This window comes from Magnolia sinica, chromosome 1, assembly GCF_029962835.1.
Source record: "Magnolia sinica isolate HGM2019 chromosome 1, MsV1, whole genome shotgun sequence".
Classification (NCBI taxonomy): domain Eukaryota; kingdom Viridiplantae; phylum Streptophyta; class Magnoliopsida; order Magnoliales; family Magnoliaceae; genus Magnolia; species Magnolia sinica.
Genome location: NC_080573.1, coordinates 120,036,043 through 120,059,411, shown reverse-complemented (window position 1 = coordinate 120,059,411; position 23,369 = coordinate 120,036,043). Strand labels below are relative to the sequence as shown.

Genomic DNA, 23,369 nt, shown 5'->3' with positions numbered 1-23,369 from the left:
TTATCATGATGTCTGAGATTACAACCTTAGAAGGGTTTATTGGCATGACAGCATGTGACGTTTCTATTGGGAATTATAGAATTTTCTTCGGCTAAAAAATGAGAGTGTGGCCCTCCTTTTAGCCATCCAAATCATTCAAATAGTCATGCTAGTCATCCAAAAAGCAGACCGTGGGATGGAGATTTTTTTTTTAAAGATAAAGGTCAATTTAGATTAGAAATTTCGGAAAAAAGGAAATCACAACTGAAATGATTGTGATTTTGTTATGTTTTCAAGGTGTGTGGATATGGAAATTATAATTATCATGCATGATTATTTTCATATGTTCAGTAGAAAGTAGGATTATATATTTAAGGAGTCATGTTCAAATAGCTGACTAGATCATAAATTCATTAGATGAGGTGTTTAACTCAAATTGGGTCATATAATGTGTGTTGTGTTGGGCATGACAGAGGGTGATGTGGCTTGATCCAAACTGAATGCAAGCGTCAAGATGGACTGAGATCCTAATAGTTTGCTTGTCTATTCAACCACTTGTAAAATAAAAAATGTGATCTGTAGAAGTGAGGGTTCATCTTTTTAATGAGTTTTTTTTTTTTTTTTTATCTTTCAACTAAAAGAATTTTTTTTTCCAACCATAATGGTAACAGTCAATTGATAACAAAACACCACGAGAATAACCAAAACAAAGAGAAATTACCTTTATAAATATTATCAAAGAGAACTATACAAATTGGAAAGAGATATCCTCAAAGATTCAACAATTGTGGCATATATGGCAGGGTTCTAAAGCTATAGTCTTCCTTGATCCAAAAACTAGTGTGTTGATGAAAGAAATTGCATTAATTATTGGTCTAGCATAGTAACATAGACGGACAAAATTATGCTAAAACTAAGCTAAAATTGGCCCAGTGTAACAATATAGGCAGGCAAGATTATACTAAGAAATAAGCTAAATTTGACCCAATGTAGTAGCGTAAGTGAACTAAATTATACTAAGAACTAAGTTAAAGCCGATTCGGCATAGTAGCATAGGCAGATGGGATTATACTGTGACTAAACTAAGTCAGATGTAGCAGTGTAGATGAACTGGAATACATTAAGAACTAAACTACAATAAGCAACATTGCATTGTATAGTTGTATTGGATTATTAAAAGCTCGGAGCTTTTCAATCTTCTTCCTATTCATAGAATTTATAGGTGGTTACTGGAAAAAGATCTTCGTAGCCACTTCTCACATTTGTTGATGTGTCAATAAGAACCTGGACCTGTAAGTAGTTTTGGCCTATGATGCATCGTCATGTGCATAGATTGTTTGTTAGGTTGGTCAATAGTCATGTGCACATATTTAGTCCACTATGTTGGTGAAAATTCTTTGTATGTTGCCACGTGTAGACAATCATTATCCTATCTTCCACTTAAATGTGCATTACGTACAGTAAAAATTGACAAACCATTGTTGTTGTGCGATTTCATAGCTCCTTTCTACTAAGCAATTTCAATCACAAGGATCTTTTCTGCATGATGTTATACTATATTGATCGAATCCATTACTTACCATGACAATATTTCAATCATTACTTATTATTGACCATAAGGCCACCAAAGCAATTAGTTGACTCTATTACGTAAGTGAGATATATGACACGGAGTCCCATGTAACCAAATGAAGCAATTGTTTTTAGGCTATTCATAACTTTTTTGAATTTTAATCACATTCGGACATCAAAATAACTAAAAAAATCTTTCATTTGTCTTTTATTGAAATTTCATTGCCACGAGGTATCGTCAGTGTCATTAAATCTGACGCAGTCAAATTAGGTGTGAACACAATTGTAAATTTATTTTTTACACACAAAAGTTCTAATCATAAATAAACTTAATAGCTACTTTGCGGAATCCATTTACTAAATATACACTGTTCTCTTACATAGAGATTAGTGATAAAAAGATTCCAAGACATTCCCATCATAGTGGAGAATGATTCTAATCATTGCATAATTGAGTTCTTGTATCGAGTAAAACTCGTCCTAAATGGCCATAAAGAAAGAAATCTCAACCAACCAATGATCATGTCCGTCCAATTGGACAGCTGTTAGATATGGACAATTGGTTGTACCCATCATTTTCGTCCATGACTTTGAAGGGGCTTGAGGATTGGAGCATGATTACTGAGAGGAAAAGGAATTTGAAGCCACCGATGGCTTTGATGAGACAAACTAATGGCTTTTCCTGTAAGAAGATTTTCATCTATGAGGAAATTTAAAGCTTTAGGAACGATGCCGTTTCATTATTAGGAGACGGGCGACGGTCTAAAAGATCCCATCTGCAATTCAGACTATGATAGTGGGTTTCAACTGTGAATATGGCATAGTTGTGCAATAATCCAGGCCGTCCACTTTGCTGATTCAACTGTTGATGGTGGGGCATTTCGTTTAAACTATATGGACGGCATGTCTGTATCGAAATCTAGACCATTCAAATCAATGACTCAACTGTAGATGGTGGGGATGCTTGGTTTTACCCTGTAATTGCATTTCATGAGATAGCATAGTTGGCAAATCTGGATCTGGGAACGTACTTTCACGGGTCAGGTTGACTCGGGCAGTAGGAGTTTAATCCCCATTGTGGGGTCCATTTGAGCCCTGGATCTGCCTCTTTTTTGGGTTTATGCCCGAAAATGATATGGAAAAATGGATGGACGGTGTAGATAAAACCCATATATCACGGTGGCCCCTCAAAGCCCCTGCCTGTGCCGAGCTTGGGACAGGCGAGTAGAGCTGGGCATCGAGTCAAGTCAAACAAAGTTAGGGCTGACCCGACTGATTTGGTTTTGAAATAGACCTGACCCAAACTCAGCCCGACTCAGAACCGAGTTAGGGCTGACCCGACTCAATTTGGTTTTGAAATAGACCTGACCCAAACTCGGCCCGACTTAGAACCGAATCTAGCATGCCTAACCTGATCTGAGTCCGGGTCTAGCCTGGACTAATCCAGACCGAGTCCGACCCGGTCACAAGTACCGAGTCAGGTCGGGTGCAGCGGGTATCCACAACTCAAAACCTAGGTGCACTTGTCAGAATTGCAGACTCTCCATCAGCTACATGGCATCTCAGATTTGAAACGTCATATCTGTGTGTGTGTGTGTAAGTTGACTTGACTATTATGAGGAGTCACAGTCACATCGGACTTTAATCTCCCTACAGTAGATAGAAAGGGGAAAGGGTTCATAATAATAATGAATAGGATACTAGTGGTTAATGCGGTACCAAAGCTAAATCGACAGTCTTCCTTCCTTCCATTCCGAGTTGGATTTCGGTCGAGTCGAGTTATTGGGCGACCCGAACTCAACTCGGTTTGAGTTCGGATTGACTCACCCACTCGGTTCGGATTGAGCTGGGTCTAAACAAGTCGGACGAGTCGAGTTTGCCGAGTCGAGTCATCCCTTACCCGGCTCTACGGGCTAGTACCTAATCACCATCCCTCAAAATTACGAAAGTGAATTGCACCGTGCCCCCACCTGGACGGGCTCTATCCAGGCCAGGCTATGTGAGGTCTACTGTGATGTATGAGTTTTATACATGTTGTCCATCCAGTTTTCCAAATCATTTTAGGATATGAGATAAAAAAAATGAGGCAAATCCAAGGCTCAAGTGGACTACATAGTAGAGATTGAAAACCCACCATTAAAAACTTCTTGGGAGCAACAAAAGTTTTGATCAAGCTAATATTTATGTTTTCCCTTCATCCATGTCTATATGACCTTATGAGTAAGTTGGATGGCAAATAAACACCACAACAGGAAGGTTTCAACGATGGACGTCCTTATCACTATTGTTTTGTATGATGTGATCCACTTGAGCCTTGGATCTGGCTCATTTTTGGGCTCATGCCCTAAAATATCTGAAAATGGATGGACAACGTAGATAAAACCCATATATCATGGTGGCCCCTCAGGAATCCATCCAAGGGTCGTGAGACCGAATCCGCTTTTCAATATTAGATCTTTCTGCCGAGAATTAGATTGTTTGGATGATATTAAGGGCCTATTTGATAAAACTTACTCATAACATTTATCATTGAATTTTGGTATTTTTAATGATTTTTCATTATTTAGGGCATTTGGTAAATCCACATAATTAGGTGTTTAATTTCAATTTTCACTAAAAAAAATAGGTTTTTTTTCAGCACCCATCCGAGGATGCATAAGAGATTTTGATCCCTAAGAGATTTTGATCCCTATCAATAATTTAAAATGACAACAATGTCCGTCCTCTTATAAAATAAATGACAGCACTTTTGGGCCACCTTGTGAGTTCTGATCTCATATATAAACCGCTAATCTCAAAGTACATATTAAATCCTTCAAAATAAGTGATCACTCCCCCATAACAGGGATAGAAACGTTGAGATCTTGGATGTCAAAGTTGATGGGTCGTTGTACATATGAGCCACATGTGCAATAATAATGATGTGACTTTGTAGCTCAAATTTCAAGGTGTTTCTACACTCCTTTCCAAAAGTGGACTACACATCTTGTAGTACTCATTGATAACTTCCATACAAGTAGTCGTATGTCTCAAACATAGATGGAGCATTGAGATTTTATATGTCAAAGTTGGTGTGTCGCTACACATCCGTGCCACATGTGTAGTAATAATGATTTGACTTTGTGGCTCAATTTTCAAGTTTTTCTAGACTTTTTTTTTTTTTTTAAGTGGACCGCACATCTCGCAATACTCATTAATAGTTTCAAAACAAGTAGTCACATATTCCAAACGAAGATCAGAACCCTGAGATCTTGTACATCTAAGTTGATGTGTCGTTACACATCAAGCCACATGTGCGATAATAACAATTTGACTCCATGGCCCAATTTTCAACGTGTTTCTAGTCTCCTTTCAATATGTGGACCGCACATCCTGTAAAACCCATTTATAGCTTCAAAATGAGTTGTCAGACATCTTGAACGGAAATCTGAGCTGAGATCTTAAACGTACAAAATTGTGTTCATCACACGTGCTTACAACAAATTTAAAAAATGCAAAGTTTAACGACAGTTATTTATGTCCCATTTTTTGTCTCGTTTGGGAGACTCAAGCCTTCCATGACATTCAACGCTTCAAGCTCTATGAAATCAATGCCCATCCCTATCAAGGCATGGATCGATACAGAAATGGATGTTCAAGATGGTATGTTCCTTCAATGCACCATATGTCTTCATTCGCTGATCGAATTTGGACAAAATTTGGTCTAGGTGAGTTTTTCAATGTGTTCTTATAGATGGTCTGGTCAGATAGACCATACCGAATCAGATCATGAACATTTTATTTTGTTTTCGATAGATCTGATTCAATTCGGGTCAGATTGGGCTGAAAATGGTTCTCTAATCCAATGAATACCCACGGTTCAAAACGATCAGATGATGGTCCAATCAAGAAGATGTAGGTCATGAATGTCTAAATTTGTTGCATGGCAAGATCAAAGGATAACCCATCACAATCAACCCATATCCAAGCCCAATATCTGGGCAATCTCGATTGACATAAAACACCTACTAGATATCAGTTATTCATGAGATATCTGAGGCAGATCTCCCATGTGCATCTCTTTTTTTTTATTATTATTATTTTTTACACGCACACACACCCCCACACACTCACGCTAGGGGAATTTCACCACCTATGGGTACTCGAACCCTTGACCGGGAGTTGAAACTCCTGAGAGTCTACCACCCGAGCAAGAGTAAGGACCCAACTCCCATGTGCATCTAATTAACCTTCAATCTTTCCTAACCCACAATTCACCATTAAACTTCTGAAAATGGTAAGGGTTCGAACTTATAAATTGAGTGTCATTTTCTTACTGAAATGCAAATAATAATAATAAAATAAAATTTTATTAGATTAGGCATTGAAGGTTTGTCTCATACTCGATAAAAAAATAAAAATTAAGACAATATAGACAAATATGACAAATTGTCAATTTTCAAACATTTCTTATCAGTGTTTACCAAACAAGTTTTTTGTATTAAAAAAAAAAAGAGAGAGATTATTTTTTCGATATCGGCCTTTTTTAGACAAATTACCAAAAATATTTTTCAATAAGTAATAAAATTCAGTACTATAAATTAATTTTCAGACTTTATTTTTCAGTTTACCAAACATCACTTCAGGCCTAATTAATGGATATTTTCATGTCGACTCTTTACCGCTGACCACTTTACATCTTGAACAGCCAGTATAGATCCACCAATTAGACCCATATGGGGATCTGTTCGGTGTAATTTTTAGGTCAAGGCCCATCAAATGTGGGTCCCATTATGTCGACAGTCTAGAGACAGCACAAATGTTCCGCCATGTACAGTGGCCAAGTGAATGCCTGAGACTTCTTCACACTCCAGTGTTTCAAAGTTTTTTCTTTATTATGATGGAAGTCCTCTATTTTTTGCATTTTTTTTTTTCGTGGTTCCAATCTCGATTTTGAGCAAGCAACAGTGAAGGGATTTCCACATGTGCCAATGTTACACTTGTGTGAGATCCGGGACATTGATTAAATAGTGAGCTCATGCATTTTCCCAGGCAGAAAATCAGATGCTCCGGTCATCTGATGTGGTAGTTGATGCACTGACATGTGAGATCCCGGTTATTCATTAGGTGGGTTCCAACACATGGCTCAGTTCGTTTCAAGACTGAGGTGATGGTTTCAAGTGCCCATGTGGTGTGTGGGTTAGCTTGCATGAGAAAAATGCACCGTTTGAAAAATATGACTAACATTCTAACAGAGTATATAAACATACATGTGCAACACAGCTGATGAGAGGACCATCCCCAGGCCTGGTCATGTTCATGGTGGGGCCCAACCGATGAATGACCTATATCTCATGCACGTGTGCCATGCTGCCATGTGCACCATATTGAAAACCTCCAGTCTCCTTGGCACTTCCCTCTATTCCTTCAATTGGCATGGTCGGGATAAATATGAAGGAAGCGTACATGGTGATAGGAACGGTTTGACCTAATGGGCCAACAAATGGTGGGCAACAGGGCAGCAGTTATGGCTATCCAATAACGTGGTGACATATGAACAGTGGCTTGGAAATGAATGGTTTGATGAGGACCAAAAAAAAAAAAAAAAAACTGATAGCCCGCATTCCATGACCAAAAATAACGAGTACAGCACCCCAAATCAGTCTATTGTCATCCAACAGGCCCAGCATTTGTGAATTAGGCCCTGGATCATGACCGAATATGGAGGGCGGACACCTCAAGAACCTCCCAGGCTGGCCGCATATTGGCTGGATCCTATAATGGATGCAGGTAGTTCAAAAATCAGAACGACCCTAGCAACCAATTGGAGGCTCTCTGACGGCTACAAATGGTTGGTTAGGGAAGAATTAAATAAATGACAGCTATCTGACCCTCCCAGGAAAATCTTGCTAAAAAATTGTGGGCGTGCGTGCGTGTGTGCGTGCATGTGTGTGAATAAATAATTTTAATATTTTAATTTATAATTACACGATTAAATAATTAAATCTTTAAATAATTTTTATGTTATTCTCAGGATAATTTCATGAAAAAGTCAAAACGTCCAATATTTTGGAATCATGATAATATCATTCAGTTAATTTCTTGTGAAAATATTGCAAGATTTTCAAAATCTCAGTGATATTTGTCTCACTGCATGTGAGTACATGAAACCCGGAAAGAGGAAAATGAGGTAAGAGTCCATCCATGCACAGCAATTTCTAGGGTCCGATCTGAATTCCACGAGTATTTTTATCACCTAAAATAGCATGAGGAGCTTGAGACTAGTGATCATCAAAGACAATGCATTCAAATTGAGATTCTTCTAACATACAGTTAGTGTGTTCTCAAAAATATCCTTACTAACTTCCCCTTGATCAGGGTCATTGAATTGGTGGCCCAAATCATGGGAGAGGAGTTCGTCGCACATTACGGCCTAATTGGTGGTTTAGAAAAACATAGAATTCAGAAAATGGTCATCGGTTATTTTGATGATGCATCAGAAAGAAGCTAAAAGAATCCAGTCCAAAAAAATTTGCCAACCCAAACATTGTTGGGCCTGGAAGCAGTTCGATCAAAGGAAAGCAATGGAAACACCCAAAAAAATGATAGTAAATCATTCATTGCTACACAGTATAACAGAAACTGTCGTCTCACCAGTTTTTTTTATTCTGGTCCGAAAAGCTTGCAGCCCCACATCAGTGGTCATCATGACCATGACCATCCGGAGGTCCCCCCTCGCCAATCACTTCCAGCTGCCAAACATTTGATAAAATCATGAAAAATATCTGAAAAAAGCAGTATGTGGGTGTGCCCTTGCGCGCGCACACGTACCAAAATCTGGCATCTAAAACCAGCACAATTGGTATAGTGGACAAATAAAACAACCATACTAACTGAAATTAAACAACCACCAATGCACCTTTCCTATAACCCAACCTTCGTCTCCTGCCGATGTAAAAATAGCATGAATAGCACATTCTTCAGGAAATGAACAAAATAGAAGTGGCTGAAAATGATGATCATATATGATATAACCTAATTATCATAAAAGCAGGAAGGTATTTGGTGCAAAACACAAATATCTTACTTATCAAGCACTCAAATCTCCGCAAAATGTGGCACACGTGCGTGGTTTGAACCCTTCATCTGTTGGGCCCCAACATGGGTGGTGCATTCCCCAAAATTCATGCTGGTGGAGTAATCCTAGCGGCTGATTGGATGAATTTTTTTACGATAACAATTGGACAGATAGCAAACAAATCCAGCCAACAGTCAACATTCCTCAGGTAAACATCCTCGAACTGGAGACTAGGATCCACTATATTTTTGGCACATGGGCCCATCCACGGTATGGAGTAGGGACCAATAAATGTGTCCAAATCACATACATAAATGATATATGCGATATTTTTCTTAGATTTGCCCTCGATAAGAAAGATATTAGTATTCCACGCTAGATCCTTCGCCTCAAAATGCAACTACCTACATCATACATGTGGCACGTGTGAGGTTTAGACCATTCATCTGTTGGGCCCTATAGGTGGAGCATTCCCCAAAATTCAAACCACTGGGGTAATCCTAACAACCAATTGGAGGAATTTTGAGGATTACAATTGGGCAGCTAGAAAAAATTCAATAAACGAACAACATTCTTCAGGTAAAAGTACTCAATCCACTGCAATTTCTAGCATATAGACCATCCACAGTAGGTACCAGTAGATTAATATGTCCAGATCTCGTACATATGTACCATATATACTTAGATTGAGTCCTCTATAACAAAGATATTAGCATTCCGCACTAGATCCTTCACCTACCAATGCAACCACCGCTTGATCATCAATCAACTGATCCAGAGTGGGGACCACTTTGGCCACCACCAGGTTGAACCAATTTGAAACCTTGGGCAACAGAAATGCAAAACTAAGGGCAATTTATTTATTTATTCTCTCTCCTTTCTTTTGGCACATGAGTATTGATAATGATCTCTGCTTACCACAAAATGCTGAGAACAAACAGGGCATTCATGTGGCTTGTCTTTCTCCAGCCAAAACCACACAACATCATGCTCATCCTCTGGAGACCATACAATTCCAAGAAATAAGGATATGAACAGAAGGTCAAAATGAAATCAACAAACTGCAATGAAACCATTTACATTTAAGGAACAAGGAAAGCAACTTACCACCTTCACCACCAGGGCATCCAACTATTCTCTTGTCATAGTATGATTTCACAATAGCAGGTGCTTCCTACAAATAAGATAGGACATGTGAAAATAGAAAGGAAAAAAAAAAGAAAAGGAGAAGCTTAAAACAATCGGCATTGTTATAGTCTCAAACACATTTATGCCAATGAGTGCCTGTCATAATTTGATAAATTTTACACCGGTGCTATTTGGAATTTGGATTGCCAGTGTGAAATGTAAACCATCGCAAATGATAGAATCATGATATAATACAGAGATAAGTTATTTGGATCACTATTCCAAGTAATTGTGAACTCATAGGACTAAGATAAATGGTTTCCTAATACCAACTATGTTTGGGGCCTTCTGGCACAACAGAAGTCATAGAGGGAACCAAATCATTTGAATCAGATCAGGACAAACTCAAGAATAAAAATAAATGTATGGCCTTAAACTGGACCAATCATAAGAAGCTGGTTCTTTTTCTTCTGCCAAAAGACGTTTGTTTCAATGAGATGAATTTTGGCCAAGGCTTTTGGAAACTTGACAAAAAAAAAAAACCTTTTTTTATATTTGTAATAGAAGAAAATGTTTTGAGATACTTGATAATGATCCGTTTTACAGCTGAAGTTTGTAATGACAAAACAAAAACAAAAAGGGGAAAAAAAATGAAAGTCAAAAAGAGGAAGAAGAAAACAAAAGACAGAGCATGGACAAAGCATCCAAAAACATGCAAAGAGGTTCAAGAAGGGCAGATCCCTCGCTATGTTTCTAGCTAATCCATGTTCGGAAACCCTGCACTACAAACGTTAACATTTAATTTATCAAGCTGACATCATATGAGGGCTTTGCCCAAGAACAAACCTGCAAAGTAGCACGTCGCTATCATTGTAAAATCCATGGGCTGAGGACAGCCCACACCTTGACTCGTGAACCAAGATACCCATGCTCCATCCGGCGCAGTTCCGATGCATTAGCATTGAAAAAATCCAAGCAAACTCGGGCACTTTTGACTACTGAATACAGAAATCAAAGGCCTCGCCTGACAGAGACCTCACGAGGTCACATTACCTGTAGGTTTCTTCCCTTTGTTCTTGAAAAAGAATATGGAAAAGAACTCACATGCTTCCTAAACAATAATGAGTTCTCCTTATGTTGCACAGATGTTGTGCAAGGGGTATTGTATGTATACATATGGCAAGCAAGATAACATACACATGACCAGAGGTACATAAGCCTTTAAAACAACTTATCATAGGTAATTTGTAATTAGAACAAATGGGTCAGTCATGTGCACATTCCAGTGGATCAACCATTCAAATAGAGCCACCCTTAGGAATTTAACCCAAATGAGACCAGGCTATTTAATTTCAAAATTATGAAATGCACTCACTAGGTAGATCTTTTCCTAATTTATCAGTTGATCGGCCTCGTCATTTTGTACGACACTACATGATGTCATGACCATCTTTCCCACATGATGCAGCCTAGGGAGGGGCCCAACGGTTACCTTGGGCCCCTCAATAACAGAGCTTTGTAAATTTTGTAACAGAAGAAAAGCCATTGGTGTTTTTTTTTTTTTCCTTTCATAGTGAGATATTTGGATCCTCTTTGACATTGATATTTGGGTGAGTGAATCCTTGACCTTGGGTGAGTGAGTTCCCAAGCCATCAATATTGTTTACTACCATTTCCAATCAAAGTAATCATCATTTTCTCTCTACTTATTGCTTCTTCTTTTTTTCTTCATTCGTTGGATTGGCATCATTCAAATTCAATATTAAAGAAAATCCATTTTCATGGTGCGAGGACGAGGCCAACACCACCATACAGTAAAGCTCCACTCGAAAATGTCCATATGCGCGGAAGTTGAGGAATTGAAACAAGCTAACAACCATCTTTAACATATGACGGGGGAGGTTTTGCATAGACTCTCGACTCAAAAGTCTCATGAACAACCCAATGGAACTGTCTACAGGTCAACCATTCAATGTTCCCAATACATTCAATGAAGAAGCACACTCCAACTCTTTAAGTTCTACTAGAGCTCCATCACGACAAGCTCCACCACAACCAACTTGGGCAATAGAGCGACTTGCACGTGCTCTAGAAAATGCCGACAAGAGGCATCTGGGTGGATGCCGCCTGCCCTAAAGGTAAACTCAATCCTAAATCGTCTTGTGGTTGAGTTGCTTCTTTGGAAACTTTCTTTGAATGAAAAGAATTATTGGAAGAGAGGAAAGCTAACTTTGTTGCAACAAAACTCAAAAGTTAAACCTTCATTTGGTGGCAACAATACCAACTAAGTCGTGAGCAGAAGGAGGAATCGACGAATTAACACTTGGGCCGAAATGAAGATCAAATTGGATGATAAATTCCGTCCTCTTGATTATTCACAATCTTTATGCCAAAAGTTTCACCATCTCTGGCAAGAGAGTAGCTAATGACACCGAAGAATTTTATAGATATTTAAGCCAGGCGGATTTACAAGAAACTGGTGATCAATTGTAGCTAAATATTTGATTGGATTAAAATTATCTATCCATTACACAATACTATTACACCATTTAAATGGTCTTGAAGTAGCCTACCAAATGGCCTTAAAGGAGGAAGGCAAATTAAGTAGGGTCTCTTTCAAGCAATTTGAGAAAACCTTTAGTGTTGGAACTTTTAAGGATAAGAATGTTGTTATACAATCTAATGAACTCCCCAATTCATGGGATGGGGTGAGAACTAAGGAACGTATGGCTACCTCACAAGAGAGACACCACAATGGAGCCCAATCAAGCATATGTTTTCAATGTGGGAAAAAAGACCTTTAGCTTATAAGTATCCTCAAAAGAAAGTTAACAACCGATTGAATCTAATTGTTAAAAATGATTACGGAGTTGTTTGCGATTATGAAGATGAAAATGAGACCTACCGAGAGGTATGTGACCCCGATAGGGATGCCAAAAGTCTTATAATAAGATAGGTCCTAACCACCCCTAAAAGCCAACAAAATGCCCATTAGTTATGGGGTAACATTTTTCACAGTTTTTGTGCTGCTTATGGTTGAAAATGTTTAATGTTTATTGATTCGGGAAGTTGTGAAAATATAATTGCAAAGAATGGTCAATAAGTTCAATTAAAATATGAAAGGCATCTCAATACATACAAAATTTCTTGGTTCGAAGAGGGAGGTGAAGTCTCAATTAATGAAAGGTATTTGGTAAAAAATTCCATTTGTAAGTATTGCGATAAACTTTAGTTGAATGTCTTGCCTATGGACGCTTGCCACATATTACTTGGGGGGCCATGGCAAAATGAGCAAGATATTCATCATGATAGAAGATAAAATGTTTATTCTCCCTCTCTCTCAATGGCGTAAAGTATGTGTTAAATCCTTTAAAAAGAAATCCATCCTTGTGTCCCTAAAGAGCAACATGTTAATCTTTTGTCCCTACAATATTTTGAAGAGACTTCTATAGAGATGACCCTTGTCTATGCCCCCTTGTGGCCCAAGATATCCCTAAAGAAGAAATGAGAGAAATACCCAAATGCATTGTGAAACTCTTGAAAGAATTTTTCAATGTTACACTCAAATAGCTCCCGAATGGGTTAGTACCTCTGCGTGACATCCAACACTCAGTTGATTTGGTGCCAGGTGCCATGTCACCACACTTGCCCCACTACTGCATAAGCCCTACAGAGCATGCGGAACTCCAAAGGCCGGTTGAAGAGTTGTTAAAGAAAGGCCTTATCTAGGAAAGCCTAAGCCCATGCATGGTACCTGGCTACCTGCCCTTCTTACCCCTACGAAAGATGGGACTTGGAGGATATGCATTCATAACCAAGACATCAATAAATAACCATAAAATATCACTTCCATTTCCCCAATTTGATAACATGTTGGACATGTTATATGGTGCAAATGTTTTCACACACACACACACACACCACAAAAGAAAAGGAAAAAAAAAAAGCCTTATAAGTGGATACCACCAAAGTCTTATGGGCATGACTTAAAGTTTTGACGATATTAGACGATATATTGACCAATACTTTGTGTTTTGCACCTTAACTCATGTAAGATATACTTTTTGTTCTTTTTAGTTTTTTATTGTATTCATCATTATCATTTAACCCTTAACCCAACTAATTGGGATCAACTACATGAATCATGTTCTACCATTCCACTTTATCAAGGACCATAATTAAACTGCAGGTCATCAAGTCTTTTCTTACTACCTCCATCAATGTCCTTTTTAAGCCTTCCCCTTGCCCTTTTAGAGCCTTCAACTTCAACTTGAACCAATTCGCTCTAACTTGAACAAAACTCAATCCTAACTAGTATAGTTCTTAATCACCATTGCACATGGTCAAATCATCTAAGTCTTCCTTCTATCATCCTATTATCTATTGGCATCACTCCTAAGTTCCCACAAATGCATTCATTTATATTCTATCCTTCCTCGTATGCCACTCACCCATCTGGAATCCTCATTTCAACTATGCTCATCCTATGAACAAGTTGTTACTTAATTGCTCCACATCCTATCTAAAAAACCATGGATAGTCTTATAGCTATCCTATAAATTTTTCCTTGGGTTCATTAGCTATGCAGCGATCACATAAAACTCCAGAGGCACATCTCTATTCCATCCACCTGGCTTTAATTCTATGAACAACATCGTTTTCGATCTCTCCACACTCATGAACTATTGACCTAAGATATCCAAAATGGTCATTTTTATGTACTTCTTGGTCTACATCCTAATTAATTCCTTGTTTCCATTCCATAGACTATTTTACAACTAATTTAAAAACCTTTAGATTCTAAAGTATCCCTTCATAGTTCTAGCTTTGTGTTTACCTCCTCCCTCATCTCATCAATCAAAACTATGTCATCTAAAAAAAAATAATCCATGGACCTCATCTTATTAATGCCACATTAACTTGTCCATAACGACAGCAAAAGGATATGGGCTCAATACTAACCCTGGTGTGAGCCAATGGTTGCTTGTATTGTATTGCTTGTATCGTATGACATTTGAATGTATGAACTCAATTTGGATGAATAGTCAACAACAATTTTATTCTCCTAAACAATGGAAAACAATAATGCATAGTGTTTTTTTTTTTTTTTTTGGCCTAATGTTTAAAGTTCTAAGCATGTAGCCATGTGTCTTTAAACTATCTATTGACATTTCACCGAAAACTGAAACTTCGTAGGTAACCTATATTTAAAACCTTTCTTATGGGATTGTGGAAAGAGAAGAATGGACAGGTCTTTGGGGATAATGTTGCATCAGTGCTCAGTGGCATCCACAAAAAGGATTCTGGTCGTGATTATTGACTGGACATTGCTGAGGCAGGACTTTTGAGGGTGTTCTATGACAGATCTTTTGGGGATTAGGGTGAGTTATAGAATATCGAAATTAGATAAGATCTTTGGGTGTGGGATCTTTAGCATTCTCCTGGGTTGTGTTTCATTTTTTTCTCGTCTTCTGAGATGATTTGTTAGCTAAGAGATGAGGTAACTTGTTGTTTTTTTGGCCATCATTACATTTGTCTTTTGGTTTCCCCTTAAACAGAATTAGTCATGCATGCTGCATGAAGCTTAATGTGGGAAAGGGCAATGGAGAACCAAGAAGTATGCAACAAACCATTTTATGACCCATAGAATCTAGGAATTGGGAGAACTTGAAATGAGAACAGCACCATAAACAGAAGATTCACACAATAACATAAAGCTATATAATGTGTACTCTATTTTAGTACAAAAACCTGGATAACACATAAAAGGCACAACATGTTGTTTCCTCCACAATCGAGCAACAATAAAGCACACAAACACAGTCATTGAGGACACTAAGACCATTTTATTTTTGGCTTTGGAAACATTCCCTTTTCGAAAATAAACTCAGAACCATCAAGAACAGTTGATTTGGTTTGCATCACTTGAAATAAGCCAAATTAACCATCTGATGCCCATGAGAAGATCAAAACTGGACTTACAAATATCACAATCATAACACATCATACATCAAGAATCAATTACAATTTCCAAGATTTCATTGTTATGATAAACCCACAAATGAATCTTATGCCCATTTGGATGTACACACAAATCAACATTTTATCTGATATCAATGGTGAAACAGATAAGCATCCATTCATCTGCCCATTTGGGGCGGGCAGAGGCATAGTTGCCATCCTATCTGGTGACGGACCAGGCCCCACAATGCAGAAATAGGTAACAAACCCCCTTACATTTTGCTACCGAGCGAAGTGTATTCAAGACTAACCTTGGTGCCAAAGGGACCAACCGGAGTGTCCATGTCGAAACGCCTTGCTCCCTGTAAAAACAAAATCCAATGTGTACGCAACCTTAGTTGCCTGTAAATTATTGACAATACAACATGTAATCTTCAAACCAAAAAACTCACAGACCTCGAGTTCGGCCTCGAGCTCCTCACGTTCATGTCCGGTGGCAATCGGCATTATATCTTCCACTCTGATCTTACCCTTGGACATACTAGCATCTGCTCATGAATCCATCCATAGTTACAATCTGGGTGCATTCCAATGATACCGGTACCCCCATAGCTTACAGCAGGTACCGGACAGAAATGGGGCCCCACGTGATGTATTCATGACATCCAAACCGTCCATCAGGTGCGACCACAAATTAGCTCCACCACCCAAAATCATCACAATCGAAGACTCAGGTGGCCACACCATGGGGAGCAAGTTGAGAGTGAACTCCTGCCATTGATTTGAATAGAGGGCCTACACTACTGCATCCGCAATCCAGGCCATTGATAGCCTTCACCTAGCCTGGATGAAGGAGAATCAGGCTGTTTTGCAACTTAGGTGGGGCCCTTTGCAAATCAAGAGTGGGTGTTCCTTCCCATCTCGTTCCCTGTGCTGTGGCCCACCTGAGGGTTGGATCAGGATGATTTTTGAACCAAACGGTAACACTATCTCAGGCATCTGATGGACGGATTGGATGTCCTGCATAGGTCACGTGGGCCCCACATATGTCTACCGGTACAACTGGAGCACACCTCACTACAATCGTACCACTAGATCAATCAGACAAATAAGAGCAGGTTATGATAATTACCGGAATGGGAAGTGGCCTGATGGGTGGAGAAGAAGGACGATGCGGATGGGAAGGCGCGTTTCCTGATAAAGGAATCTCCACCGTTGGATCGAGCTAGAGAAGATCGCCATGAAACGGCAGCTAGGGTCTGAAGCTGAGCAGATACCCTTCTCCACATCGTCTCGGAAGTGAATTCTCAGGTCGCCCAAAACTCTCTGGTGAATGACTCCAAATCTCTCTCTCTCTCTCTCCCTCCATTCATTGGAGTGAGGGTTTCACTCAAATCAGCACGTGAGAGGACTACGTTTGCACGTGCAGGCGTTCTAAGGTCAGCTGGTAATTTCGTTACAGCCGCCCGCATCTGGCTGACTGGCTCATACCAATTCGGGAACGGATTGGCTACTCCCCCTGGCACCAGCCCCGTGGCTGGTGTTCGGTGGTCTGTGGGCCCCACCATGATGTAAGTGTTTCATCCATTCCGTTCATCCATTTTTAAAGATCATTTTAGGATTACATCCTAAAAATAAGAGGGACATAAATCTTAGGTGTACCACACCACAGGAAAACAATAGTGATTGGATATCCATCATTTAAATCCTCCTAAGGCCCCTGTACTGTTTATCTGACATCCAATATGTTGATTAGGTCATAAATACCCAGATGAAGGGAAAAAACAAAGATCAACTTGATCCGATACTTTTATGGCCCCCAGAAAGTTTTTAATGGTCGTCGTTCATTCAACACTGTTTCCTGTAATGTGGTCTATTTGAGATTGGGATATACCTCATTTTCAGTGTAATATCATAAAATGACCTATAAAAATAGATGGACAGCATGGATGAAACACATACATCATGGTGGGGCCCACAGACCACCGAACACCAGCCATTGGCTGGTGGCGGGGAAGTAGCCAATCCGTTTCCTACCAATTCCACGTGCGGGACCCACCCTTCCTGAACCGAACCAAAAGTCGTGCTTAACGACGCGCGTAGCAGGAAACGGATTGGCTACTCCCCCTACCACCAGCCCGGTTGCTGGTGGCCGGTGCTCTGTGGGCCCCACCACGATGTATGTATTTCATCCATTCTGTTCATCAATTTTTACAGGTCATTTTAGGAATTGATCCAAAAAATTAGAGGGATATAAATCTCAGGTGGACCACACCACAGGAAAACAATTGTAATTGGATATCCACCATTAAAATCCTCCGAAGGACCACTGTACTTTTTATTTGACATCCAATCTGTTGATTAGGTCATACAGGCTCAGATGAAGGGAAAAAATAAAAATCAGTTTGATCAAAAAATTTTATGGCCCCCAGAAGGTTTTTAACGGCGATGCTCATTCAACATTGTTTCCTGTTGAGATTGGGATATAGATAAATTTTGGTCTCATTCCATAAAATGATTTGGAAAAATAGATGGATGGCATGGATGAAGCACGTACATCATGGTGGGTCCAAAGAGAACCGACTATCAGCCATTGGTTGGTGGCAGGGAGAGTCGCCAATCCGTTCCCCGCATACCAGTGACGGCATCGCCAGCCAGCTTGCAGGTGTCAAAGCTCCGTGGGCCCTACCGTAGTGTATCCATGATATATGTGTTTTATCCACGCCCTCCATTCATTTTGCCAGATAATTTTAGGACGTGAACCTAAAAAGATCTAAATCTCAGGTGGACCACATGCAGGAAAAAGCAGTGATTGAACTCCCACAGTTAAGAACATCCTAAGCCCATTGTAATGTTTATTTGTCATCTAACCTGTCGACTAGATCACCTAACCCTGAATGAAGGAAAAACACGAATATCAGCTTGATCTAAAACATCCATAACCCTAAGAAGTTTTCAATGGTAAGAGTTTCATCATAGTTTCGTGTGATGTGGTCCACATGAGATTTAGATCTCCTCAATTTTTTAAAGCATACCCTAAAATGAGCTGGAAAATGGATGGACAGCGTGGATAAAACGCATATATCAGGGTAGGGCCAAGGAGCTTTGACCCCAGCTAGCTGGCTGGTTTTGGGGTCACCAGACAAACCGCGTCCCCTTAGGCCCTATGGTTTGACTCATTGTCCCTCGTCGTGACCGTTGTTTAGATCCATGCGGAAAGATCATGCACCAACAACTTTCAAGATGGAGAAAGATCGTAGCCGTCCAGGCCTTTTGCCCATTGAATGTAGGCCGTTGCTTTATCTCTTTCCTAGCAGCCTATGCAGGCAATAGATTGTAAGCGTTTGGGTTGCCAGCGTTGAGGAGATTTCGGTACACGGCCATCCCCAGTATAACTAATGGTATCAAATATCAGTATCACATATCAGGCCCCGACGGACGGTCCCCATGTCTTCAGATCATATAATAGCTCCTTCCAATAACGTCCCATTGCTCTACGGACGAGTATATCAAATGTAATCGCCCCACGTCGGTGCTATGTGTGCCCCACCATGATGTATGTGCTTCACTCATTCCGTTCATACATTTTTACAGATCAATTTAGAGCTTGATCCTAAAAATGAGAGGGATATAAATCTCAGGTGGACCACACCACAGGAGAACAATATTGATTGGATATCCACCATTAAAATCCTCCTAAGGCCCAATGTACTGTTTATTTGACATCCAATCTGTTTATTAGGTCATACAGACCCAGATGAAGGCAAAAAACAAAGATCAGCTTGATCCAAAACTTTTACGGCCCCAAAATGTTTTTACCGGTCGACATTCATTCAAGGCTATTTACTATAACGTGGTCCACTTGAGATAGGGATACACCTCATTTTTGGTCTCATACCATAAAATGATATAGAATAGATGGACGGCATGGATGAAACACATACGTCATGGTCGGGCCCAAAGAGCACCGACCATCAGCCATTGGAGCCAATCCGTTTCCATATCAAATCGGGAACCAAACATGAGATACATGTGCGAGTTCAAATACGTTCCACTGGCAGGCCCCACAGTGAGCGGTTCCTAGATCAAAAAATCAATCTGGTCCACTCAGCAGGTGAATATGGACCGCTGATGACATCCTTTGGTGATACTAATCTAACTTCCTATTCTCATTGGTGGGCCTATTGGATGCGTGGCCTGAGAACCATCCATTCTGCCACCACCCGATGGAATGGACCAGATCTCACAGCATTTGCAAGGCACATTCAGCGCAAGGAAATAAACAGGGTGTCTGAACTTTTGAATATCCTTTTTAATTAAAAGAGGGAATGCCCAAGTTGCACAGGGGAATGATTGGATACTGCCACACGTCGCATCCCAGCCATGCAAAAGGTAGGCCATGCCATGAACGTCACCTGCTGTGAAAATCAGGCCGATGAATGTTCTAGGTGGTCCACACTTGTATGTTGTGGGTCATACAATAGTCGGTGCATTGGTTTTCAATGGCGTGATCGATGCGATGAATGCACTGGATTTCAAGTCTACCTTTTGCACAGCAAAGAAGCAGTAGTGTGGCCCAAAAAGACCGGCCTCCATCTATACTTTATGCCAATATTTATATCTATATCCATCTATGATATATATATATGACCATTTTTATCATTACAACTATTTTTAGAGGATTTGCTCGTTAGAATGTAAAAATACAATTAAAAATGTGGCTATTTAGCAAGTTACAGATCATGTTTCAGACTATCAGTATGTAAACAATCCATTAAGGAGACCATGATGCAAAGGTGCGTGGGCTTCTCTTAATAATTGTATAATATCCATATTTCATACATATGTTGCATTGGCTCAATATAACATTTAAGAAGGTTACTAACCCAATGATAGGTTAACAACCGTTCCTTTTGATTTATTTTCTTTTGTAGCGCAAGCTTATAGCCTCTATCTCTCCTTTCGCCTTTCTTTCATTTTTCTGCCTACCTATCCAAATCTCCTCTTTTCTCTATTTATACCCTCCTTTACATTGCGTTGCATGCGCCATACCTCAATGTGCACGATTACAACATGCTTGTTAGGTTATCAAGGTGACTAATCAAGTCAAATAGTTCAAGTGAAGAAACTGCATCACCTTCAATGTAGAACACAAAACCTACATGCAAGCAATACAGACCATCTGTTCGGTGTGAATCACCCTTGATGGGCCACGACTAACATTCATTATGGTGAGCAAGCTGAAGCACCAAGGTTATTTTGCCATGGAATTGGAGAATTTCAAAAGCATACATTATGAGTGTTCTCCTAGTATGATTCACAAATTGTCTTATTGAATAGCAAAGCATTAATAAAGATGAGATATAACAACAATTCTTCTTCCCAACTGACGTATCCCACGGGGTGGAAAGAAGGGAAACTATAGAGGAATTCGTTTATCTTCCTTCCTGACGGGAAAGCTGAGGAAGCATAGATCATAGGTTACGTGGAGGCCCTGCATAATTCCATTCCGCCCCTATGTCCCTAAGATACATTATTGCTCCGTAGGACCCAATCATGCAATCTAAATGGCTACCATAGTGGCTACTGGGTCTCAACTAACCTGATAAGCACATCAATTGTGTTCCCATCCATGATGATTTTGACTTTTGAATTCGCAGTAAGGATTTCTCTGTTTGTGGCGCTGTCAATTCATTTACACAGGTAGTGGGAACCAGAGCTGACGCCCCCCTCCCATTGAAGCGGGGTAGCCTCCCCACCCAAGCACCCAACCCCTCTTTTTTTTTTTCCTGCTATTTCCTTAAGTTTGGCTCCATGAACACGTCACTTAGGATCCCTATTCTTATTAAAAAAAGGCACTACTTCAATTCAATAGCTCTATGCAAATGAGCAATATAACCTAAAACAGTGACATGTGCCATTGCAAACAAAAACATTCTTATCCATTGGATAGTATTTTGACCATCAAATTCTATGTTTGTATCGGTTTCTTTTTATAGAAAAAATATCATTTTATATGAAATCAGCAATTGGTGGACATTAAAATAATAAATGAGCTAGATTTTACAAATGATGTCAGTCGCCCATATTGCTGTGCAATTCAAGTGTCAGGTGTGAAGGGCACATGTGGATGAACAAATGACAGATGGACAACGGTGATGAAACGCATGCATCGGCATGGGGCTCACTGATGCAATATATATATATATATATATATTGAAATCCATCGGAATTAAGTTGTATTTTCTTTTGGAATAAAAAGTTCATATACTTAAATTAATTCACTTTTCTCATATATTCACAACATTTAATAAAAATTATATATCACCAAATGCAATTTAATATTATATGATTATGCATATCAAATAAGCTTTTACATGCATAAAGACATTTATTAAAGAAAGTATTTGTAACATAAAGTGTAATATAATCATTACGTTCAATCAGTGTATACCAGTGGTAGACTCCAGGAGTTTCAACACCCAGTCAAGGGTTCCATACGTGGTGAAATCCCACTACAGCGTGTGTGGGGGTGTGTGCGTGTGTAAAAAAAATAAATAATAAAAATAAAAAATCACCCTCATTGAGTGGGCTGTTCCAGTGCGTTGACTAGAGATAATCATCTATTAATGTACAGCCGTACACTTTCTTCGTGTATTTGTGGCCAACCTGATGAATAGATCTGCATGATTTAGGAGACATGGCATGTCGACGGTCCTTCCCACCTAAAGCGATTGCTCCAATCGAGTTGGCGAAACTTCTTTTTTGAAAACGATTGCTTGTCTTGTCTCCAGACGGGGACGCGACTTTTGCTGACGTGGACTGTACAATTTCATGTGATGAGATCCACACCGTCCATCAGGTACCCCACCGATGAGATGGGCCACACCTTGGGAAACACGTGAGAAGTTACTCGCTAAAATGATCCGAAATGTGCGTGGGCTCCACCGTGGAGTGTGCATGCAATCCAAACCGGTCATCTGACTCGTCGCACCAGGGTGAAAGAACTTCAAAAAAACCAAAAAAAAAACCGAAATCATAAGACTCACGTAGTTCGCAGCTTTGGTCCCGAAAGTCAGGCACTCTGCGTACGTACGCGAGCCAGGGAAGCGGATTGCCTGTGACCCTGAGAGATTCTTGCTCGGGGCTGTGTGGGATCCACAGAAATGTCCTGGATAAAACCACTTGGTCCATCTGTTTTTCAGGACCGTAATAGGCCAGAAGTATAATAATCAGCCAGATCCAAAACTAATTTGGGCCATGCCACGCGAAACAGTGGGGATTGAACGCCTGGAAATGACGGAAGGTTATTTATTTATTTATTTGAATTATCACGATGATATTTGTTTCTACCGTTTATCTAAATGGTAATAATCCTATCAACGGTTTGGATGGAATACAAACATCATGGTCAGCTCTAGAAATGTTTCAACAGTTGAATGTTTCCATTCCTAAAATTTCATTTAGAGTGGCACACTTTAGTTTTGTAGGTGCCTGATTTTCAGACTCCTGTTCCATCGTCGTCTTTCAAAACAGATGTACGGAGTGGATTTGTCATGGCATCTCTGTAGACTGCTAGAGGCACATGTATATCCTGCCCGCGAGCCAGCCTAACGCAGTCCTATCCTACGGTGCGAGCTCAGTTATTAGGAAGCCGTTTTGCTGATGACCCC

The 23,369-nt window shown here is 39.7% G+C and overlaps 1 protein-coding gene across 4 annotated transcripts; it reads right to left on the bottom strand.

Moving 5' to 3' along the window:
- Positions 1–677: 677 nt before the first annotated feature.
- Positions 678–17,067, bottom strand: LOC131255829 (cytochrome c oxidase subunit 5b-1, mitochondrial). Of its 4 annotated transcripts, none has more exons than XM_058256734.1 (7): positions 16,829–17,067; positions 16,153–16,244; positions 16,008–16,058; positions 9,716–9,782; positions 9,527–9,606; positions 8,185–8,282; positions 678–816 (listed from the first exon to the last, which is right to left on the bottom strand). In XM_058256734.1, the coding sequence occupies exons 1-6, from the start codon at positions 16,983–16,985 to the stop codon at positions 8,226–8,228; spliced, it is 504 nt and encodes a 167-aa protein (XP_058112717.1). In that variant the 5' UTR covers positions 16,986–17,067; the 3' UTR covers positions 678–816; positions 8,185–8,225. The 4 variants fall into 4 exon arrangements, with proteins under 4 accessions (XP_058112717.1, XP_058112701.1, XP_058112708.1 ...); XM_058256718.1 differs by lacking the exon at positions 678–816 and adding an exon at positions 6,039–7,305; XM_058256725.1 differs by lacking the exon at positions 678–816 and adding an exon at positions 7,813–7,963.
- Positions 17,068–23,369: the final 6,302 nt, after the last annotated feature.